This window comes from Rhamphochromis sp. 'chilingali' (genome assembly GCF_963969265.1).
Source record: "Rhamphochromis sp. 'chilingali' genome assembly, chromosome: 1".
NCBI lineage: Eukaryota > Metazoa > Chordata > Actinopteri > Cichliformes > Cichlidae > Rhamphochromis > Rhamphochromis sp. 'chilingali'.
This window is the reverse complement of record NC_137929.1, coordinates 23,851,599-23,872,872: the sequence shown is the minus strand read 5'-3', so window position 1 is coordinate 23,872,872 and position 21,274 is coordinate 23,851,599. Positions and strand designations below refer to the sequence as shown.

The 21,274-nt window shown below is 42.1% G+C and overlaps 1 protein-coding gene across 1 annotated transcript; it reads right to left on the bottom strand.

The window, feature by feature from the left end:
- Nucleotides 1–1,093: 1,093 nt before the first annotated feature.
- On the bottom strand, nucleotides 1,094–6,671 carry LOC308392814 (uncharacterized protein). The gene is made up of 3 exons (XM_080876075.1): nucleotides 6,406–6,671; nucleotides 4,234–4,337; nucleotides 1,094–3,794 (listed from the first exon to the last, which is right to left on the bottom strand). Exons 2-3 carry the CDS (start codon nucleotides 4,249–4,251, stop codon nucleotides 2,718–2,720), a joined length of 1,095 nt encoding a protein of 364 aa, XP_080732201.1. The 5' UTR covers nucleotides 4,252–4,337; nucleotides 6,406–6,671; the 3' UTR covers nucleotides 1,094–2,717.
- Nucleotides 6,672–21,274: the final 14,603 nt, after the last annotated feature.

Genomic DNA, 21,274 nt, shown 5'->3' with positions numbered 1-21,274 from the left:
TGTCATTATGCTCTCAAAGACAACCAAGACTGAGGGAAGGCAAAATCAGTCGGAAAATAACTTCACTACAAAATAATCCATTATGGTGAAGAGTTTATCAAATGAATGTGTCGCACTGCAAAGGTGACTGTGAAGAAAGGATGTATGCACATCATGTATTATTTTGAATTTACCCCTTATGTAGGCACTTGTGTCTTGCGGGGTTATTGCCTCAGAGGATGTCCCCGCAGAGATGCCTTCGGCCACAGGGCGCCCACTGTTTTGGCTGAGGGCCAACTGCTCAGCCTCTGTGAGTGGTGGTGGTGGAGGACCCCCACCTGTTTTTCGGGCCTCCGCTTTTTTTCTGTTGGCTATAACGGGCCACATTTGAGCATACAGAGTAAGCAAATATGTACTTGTAATGTGCTCAGATAATTTCAATAAGTGCTTACAGAAAGAAAATTAATGTAGCCTCTAACTGCAATTGATTTACATCGGACAAACAGACCAAGCACTATGGCTCATAATACAATTACACCTTACCTGTTTGGACTATATTTTTATATTTCATTTTTACTTGCTGCCAGGAACGTTTGGGGCCTGTTGGGTTGCACCTGCGCTCACATCACATCACAAAATAAAATGTATAAAATAACAAATAAAATAACATATGATAAAATAACGTGTTAAATGGGTGGAAATCCCTAGATCAATGTTTAAATTAACACTCACGCATTGACTCTGTCGGCTATGTTTTGCCATGCATGCTTTTGCAGCTGTGGCTGTGTTACTTTTTTCCGCGGAATTTGCATGTTATCGGCATATGCTGCCATCAGAATTTCGGCCTCAAGCGCTGTGAAATACATTGACCGCGCCTTCTTTCCCTCCGTCTCCATGGTGACTCGCTTAATCTGTGCTCCGCTTATCAGGGCTTTATGTATCCTCGTCCGCGCGCTTCACTTGGGATTAAAGCAACTCCGCGTTGACTGAACTAATTGTTATCAGCCTTTCTGAAACGGAATATTCCGAGTTGGACAGTTCGGGGTTACTCAACCGTGAGTGTCGTTTTTCACTCTGAGTTTTCCAAACCGGCTTCCTGAAACAGGGCCCAGGGCCCTATTTCAGGAAGCCGGTTTAGTGCAAACTCTGAGTAAGTATACCCTGAGTTAACGAAAACTCTGGGTTTTCGGTTTCACAAAGCGAGTTTAGATTAATCCTGAGTGAGTTACTATGACGACACACTCCGTGAAGCTAACCTGCCCCCTAGCAGGTTTACTTCAACTAACCCTGACTTTCTCCGCCTCTTTGTCGGAAACCTGACTGTAGGTCAGACATGGCGTGCCCCTTCCTTGAAGAGCCAGTAGATCGTGAAGCCCAAATTCTCCGCAGAGCTCTCCGCCGGGAGAGAGTGATTAGAGCGGGAAATTAATGTAGCCTCTAACTGCAATTGATTTACATAGGACAAACAGATCAAGCACTATGGCTCATAATACAATTACACCTTACCTGTTTGGACTATATTTTTATATTTCATTTTTACTTGTTGCCAGGAACGTTTGGGGCCTGTTGGGTTGCACCTGCGCTCACATCACATCACGAAATAAAATGTATAAAATAAAAAATGAAATATAATAAATAACGTGTTAAATGGGTGGAAATCCCTAGATCAATGTTTAAATTAACACTCACGCATTGACTGTCAGCTATGTTTTGCCATGCATGCTCCCTTTCTTTTGCAGCTGAGGCTGTGTTACTTTTTTTCTGCAAAATTTGCATGTTATCAGCATATGCTGCCATCAGAATTTCAGCCTCAAGCGCTGTAAAATACATTGACCGCGCCTTCTTTCCCTCCGTCTCCATGGTGACTCGCTTAATCTGTGCTCCACTAATCAGGGCTTTATGTATCCTCGTGCACGCGCTTCACTTGGGGTTAAAGCAACTCCGCGTTGATTGAACTACTTGTTATCAGCCTTTCTGAAACAGAATATTCCGAGTTGGACAGTTCAGGGTTACTCAACCCTGAGTATCGTTTTTCACTCTGAGTTTTCTAAACCGGCTTCCTGAAATAGGGCCCAGTGTGTCTACGTTGACGTGGTTTAAGGTCCCGTTGATGATTGGAGGTGACTACACTACAGTGACGACAGGGTTGAGAACTGGATCCATCTGTGTTGCTCTGCTTCTAAACAATGACAGCGTAAGTGATCTCTGCCAATGTCCAACTACGTTTTACTGTTTACATTAAAACACTCAGCTTACCAAGCGAAAATGACTCTTCATTTTTCCAAACTGTTCATTCAGTATAACTCCATAAGTTTATTGATCAGACCTGTTCCAAACAATCAGGTTAAAATTACAAGATAAAAAAAATCAATACATCCTCACAGTAACTGCACTTGTAGAGTTAATTTCTGGTGTGGATCTGTTGGTGTTTTTTTCAGGTGATGTGGAACTTTAAAAGTCTTCTCACACAGTTCACTTTTGTAAGGTCTCTCCTCAGAGTGGCTAAACATGTGTCGTTGTAACTGTGCATCTGTTGTAAACAGTTTCCCACACTGATCACAGCAGGAAACATAATTTCCAGTGTAAATCCGTAGGTGAATATTTCGGTACTGTTTGTCACTGAACCTTTTTCCACAAAAATCGCAGCTGTACGCCTTAATTCCAGAGTGGGTAACTAGATGCTTCTGTAAGTTTCGACTTTGAGCAAAAGCTTTACAACACAAGTCACAGTAGTGTGCTTAAACTACACTGTGGATGAGTTGGTGTTTTTTTAAGCCTCCAGCCAGGGTAAAAGACTTTCCACACAATTCACAGCTGTACGCTTTAAATCCACTGTGGATGAGTTGGTGTTTTTTTAAGCCTCCAGCCAGGGTAAAAGACTTTCCACACAACTCACAGCTGTAAGATTTAACTCCACTGTGGATGAGTTGGTGTTTCTTTAAGTCTCCTGCCCGGGCAAAAGACTTTCCACACAAGTCACAGCTGTATGCTTTAACTCCACTGTGGATGAGTTGGTGTGTTTTTAAGGCTCCAGCCAGGGTAAAAGACTTTCCACACAATTCACAGCTGTAAGATTTAACTCCACTGTGGATGAGTTGGTGTTTCTTTAAATCTTCAGCCAGGGTAAAAGACTTTCCACACAAGTCACAGCTGTATGCTTTAACTCCACTGTGGATGAGTTGGTGTTTCTTTAAGTCTCCTGCCCGGGCAAAAGACTTTCCACACAAGTCACAGCTGTATGCTTTAACTCCACTGTGGATGAGTTGGTGTTTCTTTAAGTTTCCAGCCCAGGTAAAAGACTTTCCACACAAGTCACAGCTGTATGCTTTAACTCCACTGTGGATGAGTTGGTGTTTCTTTAAGGCTCCAGCCAGGGTAAAAGACTTTCCACACAAGTCACAGCTGTATGCTTTAACTCCACTGTGGATGAGTTGGTGTTTCTTTAAATCTTCAGCCAGGATAAAAGACTTTCCACACAACTCACAGCTGTATGCTTTAACTCCACTGTGGATGAGTTGGTGTGTTTTTAAGGCTCCAGCCTGGGTAAAAGACTTCCCACACAACTCACAGCTGTATGCTTTAACTCCACTGTGGATGAGTTGGTGTGTTTTTAAGGCTCCAGCCAGGGTAAAAGACTTTCCACACAAGTCACAGCTGTAAGGTTTAACTCCACTGTGCATGAGTTGGTGTCTTTTTAAGCCTCCAGCCAGGGTAAAAGACTTTCCACACAAGTCACAGCTGTACGTTTTCTCTCCCTTTCTTCTGTGAGGTTTGTCAGCCTCCTGAGAGTGCTGACTTCTTGCTCCATGTTGGTCCTGCAGTGACAGAGGCAGTGAGTGAAATGCAGTCGTGGAACAAACTGAAACTCCCTCCGTCAGTGGAATCAAACATGTCAACAAACACATTGCTGGTGTGTTACCACCACCTTCTGGTGATAGTATCACATTACAATGATGTGACACAAAGAGAGGTATAATTAAAATGACATTAGGAAATATTGATCAGCGGAGAAAATCTTTTATTTCACAAAATTTTTTTCAGTTCAACTGATGATATTGTTGTTTCAATGTGTGTAGATAAAATATGATCTTTGTATTTTCTTGTGACTTCTGTGGTTTCTGATTTTGAATGTAGATTCTGTATATATGAGCCCAGGATAGAAAAGATAAAGCTGCTGTTAACAGGTTTTTAAAAACCAACCAGCTGAACACACAGTTTCAATAAGTGTTGTGTTGTCTGTGATGTTTTTCTCACCTTTTGTGTTGAAGACATTTTTTCCTCTGTAGTGGCTGAGCTGAGTCCAAATGGCTGAAATTGTTCCTCTGCTGCTCCAACAGACTCTTCTGCTCCTGTTACTCCTGTTGTAAAAAAAAAAAGTATCAATCGATATCGATATTGAACCGTTCGATACAGTGCTTTCGGTTCGGTACGCATATGTATCAAACAATACAAAATTTTAATTTATTTTATCAACTTTTCTTCTGATAATGCTGTCTGTGTTGAGAGCTCAGTGGATCTGCATTCGACTACTCCGCCTAGGCTCCACTGTCGAGCGCAGATCCACTGAGCGCAGCACAAGCTAGCAAGACAGTAGCTAAGCTCGTTGTAACATGGCAAATTGAACCCCCCCATTCAGATCTGGCCTTTGGAACTATTTTGGTCTTCATGTGAAGTATGACCCTGAAGGTAAGCGCGTCATGGACAAAAGTAAAACAGTATGTTGGATGTGCCACGCAATGCTCAATTACATGGGTGGGAACTATTGTGTTAGCGCAGTTAGCCCCACGGTAGCTCGTTAACGGAGATTTGCCGTGTTGTGGCGTTAACGTCATTTCAGATTAACGCTGACAGCACTAGTGGGAACACAATGAATAGGACTGCACATTTACGCCGACATCATCCTAGTGCAAAGACAAGTGGAAGCAGACTAAAACAACAAGCACACATGCTACAAACTTTACCAGAGTCATTAGCACACGATTCTCCTTATTGGGACCTGATGTGTTTAATATGCTGCTGAGAATATAGCCCAGAAGAAGCGTATAGTACAGCTTTTATTTAGGAAAGAGACATTTCTCTGTAATAAACCCTCATTTCCAAAGATGAGTGATTCCTCAATCAGATTTATTTTTTATTACTTGGTTGTTTCAGCAACATTAAATTTAAAAACTGTACTTGTTAAAATATATATTTATAATTTTAATAAATGACAAATTACAAAGGCATGAACATTTTTTTCTATTGAAAAAATATCGAACTGAATTGTGAATTTTGTGTATCGTTGCACCCCTAATATATATATATTTTTTTCTTTTTTTTGAAGCTTTGTAAAAGCCCGAAAGAAGCAGAAATACATAGTAGGATTAAAGAGCGTAATAACTGACTGAAAAGGAAGACGGCAGCACTGCATGTACATGCATGTACAAGCCACTGATAAACATCGAAGAAGAAGAAGAAGAAACAATGTCCGGCATTGTATCTGGTTTCTGGTACAGATCGGGTATCCTTCAGAGATTTAAGAAAGAATTTAGAAGTTTTTAACTCAGTGATGCTGCAGTGTTCGTTTGACTTTGGGACCTGAAGTGACGGAGTTTAGGACCCAGATTACTCCCAGATTTACGAGCGCCTTAGTCCAACAAATATGGCAATAATGAGGGCCCGCTTGCTTTTTCTACAAAAAAAAAATGTGCTTTGTTGTGTATCTGACGGACAAACACCAAACCAGCTCCACATTACTGAAGTGGAACCATTTTTACAAACTAATTCTGGTTCATCCGTTTCACTCAACGATCCGCTTTCTCCCTTCTCATTCTCTGTTGCCGCCATGCTTTTTCGGCCATGTGCGTATGAAAACAAAGGCACCGCGCATGCGTGTTTTACCCATATTCTATCGCAATAGTCCATTTTCTTATCGTTGCCTAACATTGTACCGGTATTACCGTGAACGGTATAATATGGCCCAGCCCTAGTGGCAAGCATGCAGGCTTGTCACTAGGGCAAACTATGGCATGCAGGCTTTCACATTTCACACCATTCGAAGACAAATATAACGTCGCAGAACACTCCAGCTCACTTGTTAGTCTGCTCCAAGCATTTCCACAAAGGTCAGTGTTTTGTAGTAGTTAATACGTCATTTTTCATAACATAATTGTCCACTAAAGGCTGATTGCCCTCCCCCAGGCTTGTACCCGTGGCTTCATGTCCTGGGGGTTGGTTGTTCTCCTCCCCTGCACTCCATCCTTTTGTTCATATTCCAAGATTATTTTGTTATATGTATTCTTACCTCCTAGCAACCGCCATATTATAATATTGCAAGCAATCACAAACTCTACAGTCTCCCTAACTTCAATGTATAGTAAGCAATCTATTATTCTCACCAGAGAAAAACATAAACTAAAACCACATCAAAGTTAGCTCCGTGCTTACCTTTAGATGAGCCCACAAACAAGACAACTCTGTGATTAAGCTAGAAGCCTTTCCAAACACAGTTAACAGATCAGGAAGCTGAGACACACGTGGTTCGCGCTGATCACAGCTACAATCCAAGAGACAGCGGTGGGTAGATCGATGCAGATATCGATTGAAAAGTAGGTAGTTGTATATGATCCTGTAGGTTTACTACTTTACTCCCGTTTCACGAAAAAGCAGCTCTCTCTGCTCAATCCTCTCCAGCGCACACACTTTGCTCCGCCCCCTTTACCCAGCTCTGCAGCGATTTGTTGCTGTGCGTCACGTGACTCAGCTGCACAACGTAATCACGTGGTGTGTTATTTCAAAATTAGCGCGCTTCGGGATTGACGGCAGGCCGCAATGCATTGTGGGTAGTGGTGTGCGATACTGCATGTTTTGGTATCGATCTTCTGCTTTTCTTTTCATTCCAATTAAAATTGTTATACTCTTAGAAATGATAATAATAATATTTCCACTGTGGGATTTCCACGCATCAGAAGTAACACTTCTACATGCTGTTAATAAATATCACTGTACCTGCCTCTTGTTTTGAGATTTTTGGGCTCACACCTTTTTTTGAATAATTAATGTTTGGGTTTTTGTCACCATTTCTTTTGGATATTTAGGTTGTCAGCATTGTTTATATATTACTTTCTAGTGACTTAGCTTATTATTCAAGTCTTGTGCCTACAACCTAGTGTAACAGGGTCATAAATCACATTTTATAATTACCCAAAATGTGTTCTTAACCCCCAAACCATTCTTCTTTTATACCTGACTTTTAGGACCTCCAAGCCTGTAGTTATGTTCATTATCAGTTAGAGCCCCTCCTCATTCTTTTCTTCTTCTTCTTTGGTGCAATCCTATTGTAGGTTTTGCTTATAATAACCAGTCCACTGTAACTGTATGCCAGGCGTTTATTAGCAGCCAACATGAACGTCCGTACACTCATAACAGGAAGTACACATAACCCCTAGAGGGAACCACAGCGACACCTGCTGGAACTCTCCGTAACAGCAGCAACAGGAGGCAGTATGGACAAACACAACATTGCTGTTATCTTTTCAGTTTTTTTCTTCTTCTTAGTTTTGCACTTTTCAGGCAAACCCAAATCAAACAACACCACCGTAATTGAAGAACTTATCAGGTTATGGATTACAAAACAAAATGAGGCTTCAAATATCAAATGAAATTCACAGTAATCATTGTCATAACTGCGACAAGTATGCAATAACATAACACAAGATAAAACACATTTCAAAACAGAAAATACAGCACCAGTGTGCTTTTAATCCACGTATTTACTATTCAGTTTAGACACTCTACCAGATCTGGTTCGGTACAAGTTGTCATCAGAACGTACTTGGCATTTTGTAGGTGTTATCACCTGTTCCTGCTGTTTTGTGCCATGTTGTGGTGGGTCGAGTTGAACTTGAACTATTTCATGTTTGTTGGTTTGTGTTTTATAAGGTTCAGATTCATCCGCTCTTCGAGATGAGTCCAGTTCATCTTGAGTTGTAGCGAGCTTTTCGGGTTGAGGCTCGCTCACAGGCAGAAGATGTTGTCTGTTGCGCCTGTATTCTTTTCCACCCGACTCAACGACATATGAGTGAGGTACAGCACATACTTTACTTACAACTCCAATCTTGTCATGTCCTCTCTGTGTTTGTAATCTCACCACCTCGTTTGGTGTTAATGGACTGAGCAGCTTGCTGGACTTGTCGTAGTGCTGTTTTTGAGTTTTACGCTTTTTTGTGAGTTGAGTTTTGATAGTGGTTGTCACTTTTGCTGTTGGTGTTAGCAGTTTTTTGCACACAGGAAGGGTTGACCGCGTTCGTCTTGATAGCAGCCTCTGTGCTGGTGAGCCAAGAATGTTGTCTCGTGGCGTGTTGCGTAGATGTAACAGGTTCAAATAGAAATCAGTTCCATCTCTTTTTGATGTTTCAAGGAGTCTTTTAGCACTCCGGACAGCTCTTTCACTGAGTCCATTTGACTGAGGGAACTCAGGGCTGCTTGTGACATGTATGAACTCCCAGTGTGTGGCAAACTCACGAAAGGTCTGGCTGGTAAACTGGGTGCCATTGTCTGAGTACAGTTTCTGTGGTATCCCATGTACTGAGAAGTGGTGTTTGAGTTTGTTAATGACTGAGGCAGATGTTAGGTTTTCAAGTTTATCTATTTCAAACCATCCAGAATATGAATCCACGAGCACGAGGTAGTGGTGATTGTCCCATTCGAATATGTCTGTGGCTGTGATGGACCAGGGAAGATCAGGAATTTGGTGTAGTTTCAGGGGTTGTTTTTGTTGGTGAGGCTTTAGACCGTTGCAAATGCTGCATGATTTGACTTTGTTCTCAATGTCAGAGTTTATTGTCAGCCAGAATACGTTGTCCCTTGCTCTCCTTTTTGTAGACTCCATGCCTGGATGTCCCTTGTGTAGTTCCTGCAGATAGGTATCATGTAGTGATGCTGGAACGATGGCTCTGTTGCCTTTCATAATGACATTGTTGTCGATGATTAGTTCATCGTGGTAGCTGAAGAATGGTTTTATTTCTATAGGCACACTACTTGCTTGTTTTGGCCACCCCTGCTGGATGTAGCGAGAAAGTGTCTGTAGGGTAGCGTCCTTCGAGGTGTGTTCGGTGAGCTCTTTTGGTGATATGAGCTGAAGTGACATTACCTCGAAGTCGCGCCCCTCTTCCTTTAGAGGTTGCTCATCCAGCGTTGGTGTGCGAGAGAGTGTGTCTGCGATGTAAAGGTGTTTGCCTTTCTTGTACACCAGGGTCAAGTTGAACTTTTGTAATCGTAGCATCATGCGCTGTAGCCGTGCCGGGACTGTGTGGAAAGGTTTGTTTTGGATTGTGACCAAAGGCTGGTGGTCAGTTTCAATCACCACTGGCTTTCCGTAGATGTAGTCGTAAAACCTGTAACATGCGAACACTACAGCTAGTAACTCCTTCTCTATCTGAGCGTACCTTCTCTCCGCTGGAGTTAGAGTTCTTCATGCATATGCCACAGGTTTGTCGTCCTGAAGGCATGCAGCCCCTAGACCATGCTGGGAAGCGTCACATGTGAGAGTCACTGGCTTGTGCATGTCATAGTATTGAAGTACTGGTGGGCTAGTGAGGCATGTTTTAAGTTTGTTGAAAGCATCCTGCTGATGTTGAGTCCAGCTCTACACCACATCCTTGTGAAGCAACTGACGAAGAGGTGCTGACAGTTCACTTAAGTTTGGGATGAACTTGCCCAGGTAGTTGATCATTCCCAGGAAACGTTGGAGAGACGTCTTGTCCTCTGGTGGTGGCATTTCATTGATCGCGGAGATTTTAGTTAGATCTGCTTTTAGCCCTTCGTCAGTGAATATGTGTCCCACGTAGCTCACTTCTTTAAGTCTGAACTTGCACTTTTTTGGATTCAGTTTGAGTTTTACTTGTCTGGCCCGCTCCAGAACCTTTTTTAAATTTTTGTCATGCTCCTGTATTCCTTTGCCTCCCACTATAATGTCGTCCACAATCACTGCGCATGGATATCCCATGAATATTTGTTCCATGGCTCTCTGGAAGACTTCAGAAGCGGTGTTGATGCCAAAGGGCATCCTCAGGAATTTGAATCTGCTGAAAGGTGTTGCAAATGTAGTGAGAAGAGATGAGGCAGGATCTAATTTGATTTGCCAGAAGGAGCTCTTTGCATCCAGAACTGAGAAGATGGTTGCTCCCGACATCTGAGCAGCTACTTCCTCCACAGTATGCATGGGATGGTGAGGTTGCATTAGTGCCTTGTTCAGATCCCTTGGATCAATGCAGATACGAACATCATCTGTATTCTTTTTGTGTGTTGCGACCATGTTGGATACCCATTCCGTGGGCTCCTCCATTGGTTCAATTACTCCCAGGGCCTGCATTCTTTGGAGTTCCTCTTTAACTCTTTTCTGCATAGGAACAGGAACGCGTCTTGGAGGGTTGACGACAGGTGACACGTTTGGAGTGAGTTTCATTGAGTAAGTTACAGGTAAGTCACCGACTTCATCTTCAAACAGGTCTGTGTATTCATGAAACACTTTCTGCGCTAGTGTCTCATCCTGATCTGTGTCAACCTGGTAGACTTCCTTGCTGAAACTAACCAGTTTCATTCGCACGCTGTCCTTTAATCCGATGATGGGTTGCACATCGTGTTTTACAACTTGGAATTGCAGGTCATATAACTGTCCAGCTAGCTTGCACTTGAGAGTAACTGTGCCTGTGGTCTTGATCTTCGTGCCTCCGAAAGCAACAAGATTTACCTGTTTTTGTGACTTGAATAGGGTTTCGTTGTTGCCGATCTTTCTGTAAGTGTCTAGTGAGATTACGTTACATTTTGCCCCAGTGTCTACTTTTAGTTTGAGGGCCTTATCAGAAACTTTGACTGTGCAGTATCCTTCTTTGTTGTGATTGTTCTCACCCTCCATTGTTAGGTGCTCAATGCAAAATGTCTCATCACTGTCTGGGTCAGCATCCTCTGAAATTTGGTTCACTTGCTTGCCTCTGTGATGTGGTTTTGCGGATTTGCATTGTTTTTTGTAATTGTCATGATCCAAACAGCCAGGAACACACAGGCACAAATGTAATCTTCAAAAAATGGGTTTTATTATACCCCCTATTAAATTATTCTGTTATTATATGTTACCTTATATATGTAATCAAAGTAGTTGAATTAGAATACTGCTGTAGATCACATTATACCCTTTAATATAGAGTGTGTGAGCTGTATGTAGTTTAGTTCTCATTATACTTTTGAGTTAACAGAACATATTCACATATTAGTTCATTAGATAAATGTGCATCACTCTGTATCCTTGATCTGCTGGGAATGTGTGACACTGTTTTCTTGACATGCTTAATTGTTGAATCATGAAGAGAAGGTTGTAAGCAGGAGACTCTGTGTCTAAAGACAGGGGAGATAGATAGACCACATTCCACACCCCCACCTTACAGAAAGCAGAGAAACAACTGCCGAGGTCATAACTTAGGCGCTGTAACAGAGAAAAAATGTGATGTTTTGGCTTTTACGACTAGCTGGGGGCCACTAGAGACTATAAAAAGCTGAGCAACCCGTCACCATTTTGAGACATGTGCCTGACCCTCTGGTGGCATCTCTCCCGTCCGGACGTTCTAATGCTCTTATTGTTGAATTGTATGGAAATAAATGATTGTTGATTGAGCATTGATACACCGAGTATTGTCCTTCCTTCAGCCCAAAGATTCAAAGAACTGCGTGTTTTCAACAACTTGGTGCCGTGTGACCCGGATCTTTGGTGTGCTGAGGAGGTGCAGATTTGACCTTTGGTGAGATCGTGAGGCGAGGTGAACAGAGGACTGGTCCAAAAATAAAAAGGTAAGCACAGCCTGTTGTATTATAAATACCAAATGTGCATATTGGGCTTTCCAAATTAATCTGTTCGCTGAGTCACATGTATTTTCACAGTAAATTTGTCGGTGTCTGGTTTTTGGCGCAAGATACTAACAACATAAGTTGAGGCTGAATTCCAGTGTGTTAAATAAACTGCTTCTACCGAGATACTAATAACATACTACGTTGGTCTAGTTGCAGTAATCTGCTTCTACCGAGATACTAATAACATACTACGTTGGACTAGATGCAGCCACTTTACCTTCCACATTTAATTTTGTCTAATACTGGCTTCTGTAGCAATAATACATTAGAATTTATTCTGAAGACGCGGCCATTAGTTCAGTACATTGAAGTCGAGGTTTGTTTATTTTGTTTATGGTGTCAGTGATGTCCTGGCTTTTGCCGGCTATGAAATAGAAGTTGATTTAAGGACAAGCAGATGCTGGCTTCACGGTGCAGTTGGACGCTGGCAACGCGAGAGCGAAACACGTCCGTAGGTTTGGTTTATGATACGGCGTGTTCCGGTGGTGCGGCCGTGAAGTGCAGTAGTGGTTGGTGCTAGTTTTAGTACATTTGATAGAGGTTTTGACGGTGGTTTGTGGCGTCAGTCGAGTATAAAGGGCTGCGGTCATAATACAAAGTAAAAATTTAGTACATAGCAACACCTGGTTTATGATGTCAGGTATAACTTCGGGGATGCAAGCATCACTTTTATGATGCGACTTTGCCCCGTGGTGGCGGTCATAATCGCAGAGAAAGGGGTATTTTGGTCTATGGTGCAGTGTGCTTTAAGAAGATCTAATAGTTGAGCTCAGAGGTTTCTGTGTAAAATTCCCGCTGAGGAAAAGTGTTGTGTGTGAGTGTCAAAGCGCGCTCTGGGTGAGAGAGTGTGTGTGAAGCTGCGAGGCGCGCTCTGGGTGCTGTCTTGTGGGTAAAGCGCGCACTGAGTGAGAGTGTGAGTGAGGCGCGCTCTGAGTGTTTTTTGTGTGGAGTGTGAAGCGTGAACACAGTGACAGTGACGGTTGATGTGTTTGATTAGGAGGACATTAGAGCAAATACACATTTTAGGATCAAAGGTTGATGCCTAGTGTACCTGTGGAACTTTGCCCTAGGAGTGGCGACCCTCCTGTCCGTGGACGCGTGGCCAGGACCGGCGTTGTCCGGGTGCCGAGGTGGTGACTTGGGGAGGTGAGGGCCCCCGCATAGCTACGGAAATAACACTGGAACGGCCGTGTAATCACGGGTTCACATTTATTTCCGGACTAGAACAAGACACATTTTGCGAACAAACGTTGAGTCTAGATTAGTAAAGAAATATAAAAAGGTTGAATTCCTCGTTTCAGTGGTTGAAATTGTTGTGTGCCTGTCCCCTGACGAGTGTGAAATTAAAATAAAGAGGGAATTTGGAGCCACATAGAGATAGACGGGCATAATTGGGTGTATTACTCTGTGGTGTAATAAAAATAAAAAGGAGAGATAGTAAGAGGTGTGCAGTGGAGAATTATAGAGGAGTAGAGAGAGGAATGTGTTGGGAGACTGGCGTACAGTTTACGCTGTCAAGGTAGGCGTGTTGCCTGCTTATCGGTTTAAAAGTGATGAAAATGAAATTAAAATAAATCTCTTAGTGTGTTAATACAGGAAGCTGCGGACCTGGACCAACTGCCCCCACAAGCACAGCGGCCGAAGCAAAATTATAGGTAATGGGAACCACACCCAGCACGAATCAGCAGCTGTGAAAAAGACAGCAGCGAGGAGAGAATTAGAGGAGAAATTAAGAGAAGTTTTAACACATAAAATTGGGGCCAACGGACTTGTGGAGGTTGGGAAGGCGTCCGGAGCATCACAACAAAAAGGTGAAACAAAAACACACACAAGCAGAGAAATCTGAGAGAAAGGCTCCTTTTAAGGTAATGCCTAGTTTGAGAAAAGATAAAATTAACCTGCTTTTATACAAATGCACATACACGCAATGAAGAAACAGCTTACACTCATGAACACGTGAAGATTTTCCAGCAAGGTTAAAGAAAAATTAACATACTTAAATGATGAAGTCTATACATTACTGACAAAGAAACCCTCTGGGTTGCAGGACAACAATTTAACTAAAAAAAAAAAAAGGAACACTGGTCTAACCAACCAGGCAAGACGCAACAAATTTAGTGGTTAAAAGAGTCAAATTGTGACATGTTTTCTGTTGATTGATTAATAAAAGTGATTACTGAATGAAAGAAAGTTCCTTTTTTGGGCTTTTAAACATGATCTTAAGAATTTTAATATGTACCTGTGTTGTCCTGTCAACTTGGTGGGTTAGGAGTTGATTATATCGGGAGACAAAAAACAAAAAAAAGGGGGAGAGAAGGCTGACACAGGGCCTGGCCCCATTGTCTCCCCTCTGAATAACACAGCCAACACAACATCATTTTCCTGTTCGTTTGTTTTTGTTTTTTGTTTGTTTTTGTTTTGTTTTGTTTTTTCTATACATATTTAATTACAGGCTGCTTTGCCGGCCCTGAAAGCCGAGGCTGACTGGACTCCTGCTCTCCCCCATACGTGACACTGACCAAATGCTGCAACAGCTGGACCCACAACAACGACCTGAGAATGTCAACAGACCTGCAGGAATGTGATCTCATGCAGCCGAGACGGAGAGCACTAAACCTAAGGCCCGTTTCACTACACGGGGGAAAATTCCCAGACTGCGTCAGCTGACAGAGCTGTGACGAGACGCCCGCCAAGCCCGAATGAAAAGTAAGGCCGAGCGAAAGAATGCTGACCTTGATAACTTTGCATTCACACTGTGCAGGACAGTGATGGACCAACACGGATGATCGGGTGGCGAAAAAGGGCGTGACCGAGACAAGAGGAGTAACTGAGGACAGAAGGCACCTCAGAATGGACAAAAACACAGAAGAAGATGCAGGTTTCACCTGCGGTGAACATCGACACTGGAGAAAGGACTGCCCCAATTGGGGTCAGAACCAGGACGGACTGAATTTTGAGCAGCAGCAGCAGCAATGGTCGCAAACAAACTGAAAAAGGAGGGGGGGGCAGGACCCCAGGGCATGCTTCAGGCCGTGGTTTACCCAGAACACCAGAACAGGAAAGTGATGAACACAAACACCCACACAAACACACACATCTACATGCACTGACTCAGAATGAAGAGAAACACACACACACACACACACACACGGGAATGTTGATTCACTGAGAAGTGATGCACACACATACACATGCACACGCTTGTGCAATAAAGAGTGATCCACACGCACACACACATACACGCTGATGCAATGAAGAATGCTTTGCTTATGCTGATATGCAAAATGCTGCACACAAACATCCCAATGCATAATTATTATGAGGAGCCATTGATTACTTAGAATGTGTTATATGTCACCTAGAAGGCATTTATGTAGATTTTAGGAATAAGCTCTAAAACGGTTTGGTTATGAAAACAATGTCTGTGCGTGATGTCTGTTTATGGCTCAAGGCCTTGACTGAATTCTTTGCTGTGCTTCACACAGCCCTGATGAGGAACAGTGGCACAGAGTGAAAATGATGAAGTAATAGTGTAAGTTTAGGTTGGAGTACGGCATTTTCTGTGATTGAGTTTTAATTCAAGGAGGAACAAAAGGTGTTACGGCACCTGAGGTTCTCATTCCCACACAATATTGTCCCGGCAGGAAGCAAAATGTTCCTGTGAATTTCTGGTTGATTGTTTGGTTTTGGTTTAGCGCTAGCTTGATTTTATCAGTGAGCTTTGGCTTGTGTTCTGTCTCGTAAGCGAGAGAGGGATAGTTTTATGCTTGGACATGTCTGCAACGGGCCCTAGTTTGTGTTATTGTTGTTAGTGTTTTGTTGGTTATGTCTGTTTTCGTTTTTGTTACAGTGCACTGGAGAAAAAACATCTGAGAGGTGTGATCCACCGGTGGTGATATGTTGATATTTTGTGAGTTCATGATTTAACAATCAGCTCTTTAAACAAGGCCTGAAAGATTGAAATTTAAAGCGCTATAAAATATTATTACTGTAAACAGTTGCAAAGTGTGCTTCTCCATGATTGTAATTGGCTTGGGAGAAATTCACTTATAGGGAACACTGAGAAGTTCTGAGTCTAAAAGGATTGCACCGAGTCAATCCGGCCCAAAAAAAAAAAAAAAAAAAACAACAAGGAATTGTTTTCCTTTAAAATGATGACGTCATCTTGCTGGTGATGGATGCTCGAATAGGTTACGCGTGAGACTCCATTATCAGCAACATCTGGTATGAATGTGTATGGAGGTATGCATGTGAATGGACTGTGATGGACTGACGACTAAAAGCTTTGACTGACTTGATACTGAGACAATGACTGCACCCACTTTAGGATTAGTAAATGCCAATAAACAATTCACCCAGCCGACAAGAGAAGGGTGGATGCTTCGCTTTGTTTTGTTTTGTTTTTTCAGGAGCAGGAGGATAAGAGCGACTGGAGGAGGAGACTCTAGCTTCACATAAGTATGAACTGCAGACTTAACACTGTGGTTGCTGATTTTGAGTTACTGATGTTTGCATTAAGAAAACTGTGCTATATTAGCTGTGTTTTGATTAAGGTATCATGTTATATTATTGGGAATGCCAAATGCTACAGTGGAGATAACTATTGATATCACTCATGACTGGAATATGTTATTATTAACCATAGCAGGCCACTGTAAAAAGTCAATTAAATTTTATAGAGGAAAATCGCCAAAATTGAACAATACCTATGAATGACTGGCCACATTCAGAATAGAGATATGCAATAATAAACATTGGTCCACATGATTTAGGTTCTCACTTGAAATAGTAAGTTATTAAATGTAGAATATAATCGACAGGGACATTTGATAGGATGTGGTACTGCAAAAGAACAAGAGCAAAGTAAATAAAGAAAATATTGTGTTTAGTTTGGATAAATTCAAATTAAAATGTACCATTACACTCAGAGGATCAATATGGAATAAAACATATGCAAAATTTGTAGGAAGTACATGACTGATAACTGTTCTGTCCTGAGCGTTTGTTTCCAGAGCACCCACTTGACCACACCAACAGTTTCTCGCCACCGAGGAGGGGTACTTGCAAAAAGAGTAAAATAAAAATCTGAGTTTAACAAAACATTTTAAATGTAAATATCAAGCTTACCTTTCTTTTTCCATGAAATGTGCTTGTGGGCACGCCAGCCATTTTGAAAAGGTGGGCAAAACAATTGGCAAGGCCACACCCCCACACATGTGATATAATTTTAAAGGTACTGTTGCCCTCTCTAAGAAACATCAGGAATTAGAGGAGTGGCAAGTAGAGTATGCGAGCTACAAGCAAAAACTAAAATGTGTACTACAGTGTGCAAAAATGAAATACTGGGTCATCAGGGGGTCATGAGGGACATTTATAAAACTAAAAGTCCCACTAACCTTAAAGTGCACTTGAAAAGCTCACACAAGAAGGTTAACCTAGCTTACCTAGAAGACCTCATCAGGGGGAGCACACTCCCCCTCCTTGAAGAGCTCACCCACTCAACCCGCATCCCCAGAAAACAGCTAACCCCAGATAAGGCAGCGTGATGTATCCCGAGACAACAGGACTGGGACATCTAAATAAAGGTGTGAAACAATCGCCTTCAAAAGGTTATCAATTCACTCCAACCAAAATTAGGACCACACGGTGCGGCAAGAGTTAATAGTTATTAGTCTCAACACCCAAGGATAACCAGAAGAGCATGACTGATATGATGGAACTGGGATTTTGTTACACTTAATTTTTGCAAAACACAAATAAAACTAAATTGAAACTAAGGATTTTCAGAAAATAAAAACTACACTAAACTAGCAAAGAATTGGTAAAAACTAATTACAACTGGTAAAAATTGAAAATCTGGAGTCGAAACTAAATAAAAATAACAACTAATGGAAATGGCGAAAAGTTTAAAACCCTGGTGCAGAGATTGGCAAATCTGACCAGGAAACGTTATAAAATGGATTGTCAGGATAGTCAGCGTTAAAGCCACTTTTGACAGTCCATACTAGGATGGCATTGGACATCTTCGGGGCAGAAAAGGGTTGGTGTGACCAAGGTGTGGTTTGGCTTGTTGTATGTACATTTCAAAATGTTACAGCTCTGGATGGACCAGTTACCAGATATGATGTCACTAACCTTCTCTTTTAAGTGTCTAGCTCCAATGAATTGACACATGGGAGTGTGTCAAAAAGGGGGAGTTGAGTCCGAACATCAAACAATGGTGTTATGAACATTTTATGACTTTATTTGTGTGTTTAATAAATTAGCGATGGTAAAACTTAAGCTTATAATGTGTTAGACTTAGAAAGGGTTCACTAATTTTTTATTTCTTTTACACACACATAGATTATGATTAGAATAAGTCCTGAACATAATATTTTAAACCAAATTTGAATCATTAGAAGAACAATGGATAACAATATTAGATTATCAAGGCTAGGGAGAGAGGTGTTTTGGTTTTCTGTCTCTTGCAGAGAAAGGAACAGACACCAGACGGGGACCCGGAGATGTGAGGACCCTTCACAGCAGGGACAGATGTAGGGACTGCCGAGACAGCAACTGGGGTCAAGTGTCATGACGTTTGGGCTCCTGGAGAAGATGGATCCCACAAACACAGCAATAACCATGAAGGGGTTGGCGAAAACCAGGAACACCAGACCAACGAGGTTCGAGAGGCTCTTGGCAAAAAGGGGGACACGCCGGTGAACCCAAAACACACAGATCCTTGTTTGAAATCGGGGCAGAATAATCCCCAGAACTGTGCAATGACTAAAGGGTGGTCTAACCCCGGAGGTCGAAGAAAGAAGCTGAGAATCACCCAACTGGAAGACACTGGTAGCTGCAGCAATAAAAATAAAGGTTAAAAGCTCCTTAGACAGAGGTTCTAGTCTAAGTACATTTGAAAGGTATAAGGGGGCATTAAAATGGGAGTGGAAAACTGGAGCACCAAAATAAAGCTGTGGGAGAATTGGGGAGTGATGGGAGAGTCATCTGTAACTGCTGTTATGGTTGTAAATCTAACTTTGCTTGCATCTGAACTGCGTGAACACAGAGGTCATCCCACATATGGTCCACCCGTTAAAGGGGGACAGAGGGCCTCAGGATCAAGAAAAACCTGGACCTTGCGACCCTGGAGTGCATGTTGTAAGTGATCTCTTTCAGAGATCAAAAGGGGGAATTATTAAATTATTCTGTTATTATATGTTACCTTATATATGTAATCAAAGTAGTTGAATTAGAATACTGCTGTAGATCACATTATACCCTTTAATATAGAGTGTGTGAGCTGTATGTAGTTTAGTTCTCATTATACTTTTGAGTTAACAGAACATATTCACATATTAGTTCATTAGATAAATGTGCATCACTCTGTATCCTTGATCTGCTGGGAATGTGTGACACTGTTTTCTTGACATGCTTAATTGTTGAATCATGAAGAGAAGGTTGTAAGCAGGAGACTCTGTGTCTAAAGACAGGGGAGATAGATAGACCACATTCCACACCCCCACCTTACAGAAAGCAGAGAAACAACTGCCGAGGTCATAACTTAGGCGCTGTAACAGAGAAAAAATGTGATGTTTTGGCTTTTACGACTAGCTGGGGGCCACTAGAGACTATAAAAAGCTGAGCAACCCGTCACCATTTTGAGACATGTGCCTGACCCTCTGGTGGCATCTCTCCCGTCCGGACGTTCTAATGCTCTTATTGTTGAATTGTATGGAAATAAATGATTGTTGATTGAGCATTGATACACCGAGTATTGTCCTTCCTTCAGCCCAAAGATTCAAAGAACTGCGTGTTTTCAACACCCCCAAAAAGGACAAGATGATTACAAAAATTCAAGATATCAAAAATAAAGTTTTTAAGAACCAAGTGGGCCCGTAAAAGAGGTTAACATAACAGAACGCTACTCAAAAGTCACTTAACAAAAACATAACTCAACAAACTGACCTGCCCAAATGAGAAACAGCTCCAGTTATATAGCAAATGAATAAACCATTATATACACCAAAGGTGAAAACTAAAGAGATAACAGCCAACCATCATTCAAGAAGAACCCCATTCCCCCTGCATGATCACAATAGATGGTCCAGTCCACTTTATTGGCTTCTGCATTTAAACCAGCTCCACCCTCAGCCTCCTCTTTCAGCCAAACCAGGAAGGACTGGAGCGGAGGTCAGGTAACTCAGAAAGAGCAGAAATATAATCAATATAACATATACCTATATAAAATAACAAACAATGCAAAGCAAAGTCTATGCCACCATTTGGGCTATAGTTTAGTGCTGTCATGCATTACAGGTAACTCAAAATATCAAATTAGTTAACTTATGATCACAGAAGCTTTAGAGCATAACGTAAACATAAGACAAAAGACCACATGAATATTACCTAAGTATCTCAGTTGTGTGGTTGCATGCATCCATCACAGTAATGATTGTATTTTTTGCAGACGTGACACTGTTGTCCGAAAGCAGGACATTGCTCCCTTTTGGCTGGATGCGAACCGCCACAGTTTCTGCAATTTTGAATGTTCGTTAGAAGTTTATTTGTTTTCCTTTTGAACTTGCCATGTTTAATCTGTACAGTGTCCACACTAGCAGATGTAGTATGCTTTGGTGTAGAGAGGGCTTTGCTATGTTGATCTGTGAGCTCGCTTATTTGGCATATACGCACCGCCTTGGCAAGAGTGAGTTCCGTCTCTTTAAGCAGGGAAAGTCTGACGCTGTCACTGGTTATAATCTGTCTCTGATTGTAGTGCACCAAAGCTGCAGGTTCTGGCCATGTTCTTTAACGTGCTCACATATGCTTTAATGGTTTCACCGGGTTTCTGTTGTCTTTTGTTAAAGTTATGCCTCTCCATTATGACATTGGTCTCTGGGTTGCAGATTTCCTTGAACTCTCTCTTTAGACATGCGGGATCTTCCCTTGATTCCACGGCGACTTCTTCTATGCCTTCAGCTGATATTACTGCGGGGGCATACGTGAATGATCGCTCTCTTTTAATGGCCTCTGGTCCCGCCAGATTGAGGAGTATATAGGCCTTAGTCTTAGCATTTTTGTCACTATGGGCAGCGGCGATAAAGATGTCATATTCGCGCTCGAACTTACGCCAGTTTTCAGCGACGTTGCCGTCAAAGATGAGAGGATCTGGGCGCCGGAATCCGTCCGCCATGTTGTGCGGTGATTGCTTTTTTCGTCGTCCTTGCCGGCTCCGCTTTTCTTCTTGGACTGTGTAGGCTTTCTAGGATATCCCACTTCTGACACCATGTAGGTTTTGCTTATAATAACCAGTCCACTGTAACTGTATGCCAGGCGTTTATTAGCAGCCAACATGAACGTCCGTACACTCATAACAGGAAGTACACAGAACCCCTAGAGCATAGGTGTCAAACTCTGGCCCGCCATACCAAAT